Genomic DNA, 2,612 nt, shown 5'->3' on the forward strand with positions numbered 1-2,612 from the left:
TAATTCTACAGAGTCTATTTTTAAGGCAATCCTCTAACAGCACAAAGCACAAATCAAAAGTAATCAACATAAGACGAGCTTGCTCTTAATTCTTGATCAAGAAAGGATATATATGTCTGATAAAAAGTTTCTCAATAAGCTCCATATAAATTAAGAGGGAGCGGTAGATTCATATTATTAAACCAAAATGACCACAAGAACATAATTTTTATGACTATAATCATCCACATATTATAGTATATCAACCAATAAAGTGTTGGTCTAGTGGTGTAAGGCTCTGCCAGATCTCAGGGTGACCAAAAGGTCGATGGTTCGATTTCTGTGAGCGACACTCGTTGGGAGGAGTAGTCACGCACCCAAAAGGGATTAGTTCTTTACCCAAAAGGGTGGGGGAATACCCTTGGTGGTACCAAAAGATTCAAGAACAACATACTTCATTTTGTGAAACATATGGATTTGTAAAAAACGACATTCATTGATTAATAGTAAGTAGTACACAGTTTTTGCTAGAGAAACATTAACACTTCAGTCACCTATAATATTTCACATACACAATCACAAATACAGAAAACAATTGAACACTTCATCAGAGTCTTGCAACATTAAAATGACCAAAAACTAAGTAACAAAGCCTAAATGTGTCATTATTCATCTAAACTAGCTTATCAACCCTTACACAAATTCATAGATACCAATACAATAATTCTAGCAGCATAATGCTTTATTTCCCAGTTCCAGCATTTTAGCATCTTAGCTTATAGTGGAAGTGGAGGGATACTTTGTTCATGTCTGAAGACATTTTCAGGATCCACTTTAGTCTTAATCTTCACCAACCTGTCAAAATTATCCTTGAAATACCTATGACCCCAAGAACTTGCTTGTATGTAGTTTGTGCTGTTCTTAGTGTTCACTCCCAAATCGAGATCGCGGTAATTCACATATGCTTCCCTTGGGAATTTGGACACATAAGGAGTCATGTAATTGTAAACTTTCCTAATCCAATCTATATGCTTTGCAGCATTGATGTCTGCATCTTGCCATAGAGTTAAGTACTGAATTTTGTAAAGTGTTCCATTTCTATGAGGGAATGGAATATCAGATTCTGAAAATTGACTCATCCTTCCACCATATGGGTTCCAAATCATCAAGGGACTATCTTCTGCTAGCAATCTTAGCCATAACCCTTCAAGCCCGGGTTCTGGTATAGGTTCTCGCACGAAATCTGATTTCGCTTTGAAGTAGTTCTTGAAAGTTGATTTTCCTTTAAGCAGAACTTCTGGTGGTGTATTGTTCGGATAGCCTGCAATATACAACACAGATTTGATCCAGCTAGTTTCCAATAGATCCTTCCTTGTCAAGCCTAATTCAGGAAAGCTCGTTTTCGCGACTTGAAGAAGCGCTCTAGCCTCACCAAGGAAAAGAGCATTGTAAGTTGTTGTAATAGTCCTATGAGTTTTGTTTCCAGCTGGTTGAATAATGACTCTAATGAAGAGATTGTCATCAATAAAAGGTGCTACTTCCTGCCACCTATGAAGAAGTTTTGTTGCACCTTGCTCTAAGGTCTTAGTAACCGTAAAAACTGTCACAGTTGGTGGCACAGGAACAAGCTTTATCTTCCACCAAAGAAGGACACCAAAACTTCCTCCACCACTTCCTCTTATTGCCCAAAATAAGTCTTCACCCATGGCTGCCCTATCAAGAATTCTTCCATTGGCATCAACAATTCTAGCATCTAGGACATTATCAGCTCCAAGGCCATACTTTCTCATCAAAGAACCATATGCACCTCCTGTGATATGCCCTCCAACACCTAAGCTTGCGCAAAGGCCTGCAGGGTAGCCATGAACTGAACTTTTTTCGTAAATTCGATAGTAGACTTCGCCAATTGTTGCACCAGCTTGAATCCAGGCTGTGTTGCCTTTGATATCAACATTGATGGTGCGAAGTTTGGCCAAATCAACAACTATGAAGGGTGTCTCAATTTCAGAAACATATGATAGTCCTTCATAGTCGTGGCCGCCACTTCGCACTCTAAGATGGATCCCAAGTTTCTTTGAGCAAATCACTGATGCTTGAACATGGGAATCAGTTAAGGGTGAGAAGATAAACGCGGGTTTTGGAGCTGAAGGCTCCAAATACCTTAGGTTCTGTGCTGAGGACTCAAGGATTGTGGTAAAGGAAGGAGTGTTTGGAGTATATATTGATGTATGAAATGGAAATGATTTTTCTGAATTGAAGTTTAGACATTGAACAAAACTTTCTTGAATTGAAGCTGAAGCAGTCAATGAAACTGATAATAGAAAAAATAATATTGCTAAGTAGCTTGGTAACACCATGGTTTTATGTTCTAAGTTATGATTTTCTCTGTTTTGTGCCAAAGGAAGGTGTCACCAATGTGCTATATATATATTTTAGCTTAGTGCTAAATATGTTGTTAAAACCAACAATACATTGATATAGTAATGTAAAACCTCACTAGATCTCAGATAGATCAAACAGTTAAAGATTCGATTCCTTAAAGTTACACTTGTTGGGGGCCAAACCCATAGGATGAGGTATACCCTTGAGTATGTTTGTGAGTTGAATTTTGAAGGAAAATGAGAGAATTGAGA

At 38.0% G+C, this 2,612-nt stretch overlaps 1 protein-coding gene across 1 annotated transcript; it reads right to left on the reverse strand.

The window, feature by feature from the left end:
• Nucleotides 1-455: 455 nt before the first annotated feature.
• LOC109340974 (berberine bridge enzyme-like 13) lies at nt 456-2,368 on the reverse strand. Its single transcript, XM_019578754.1, has 2 exons — nt 694-2,368; nt 456-649 (listed from the first exon to the last, which is right to left on the reverse strand). Exon 1 carries the CDS (start codon nt 2,334-2,336, stop codon nt 756-758), a length of 1,581 nt encoding a protein of 526 aa, XP_019434299.1. The 5' UTR covers nt 2,337-2,368; the 3' UTR covers nt 456-649; nt 694-755.
• Between the last annotated feature and the right edge of the window lie 244 nt (nt 2,369-2,612).

The sequence above is a fragment of the Lupinus angustifolius genome, unplaced genomic scaffold (genome assembly GCF_001865875.1).
Source record: "Lupinus angustifolius cultivar Tanjil unplaced genomic scaffold, LupAngTanjil_v1.0 Scaffold_311_12, whole genome shotgun sequence".
NCBI lineage: Eukaryota > Viridiplantae > Streptophyta > Magnoliopsida > Fabales > Fabaceae > Lupinus > Lupinus angustifolius.

Bases quoted from the DNA above. Each gene is read 5' to 3' on its own strand.
- LOC109340974 (XM_019578754.1), bottom strand. From the start codon at position 2,336: ATGGTGTTACCAAGCTACTTAGCAATATTATTTTTTCTATTATCAGTT.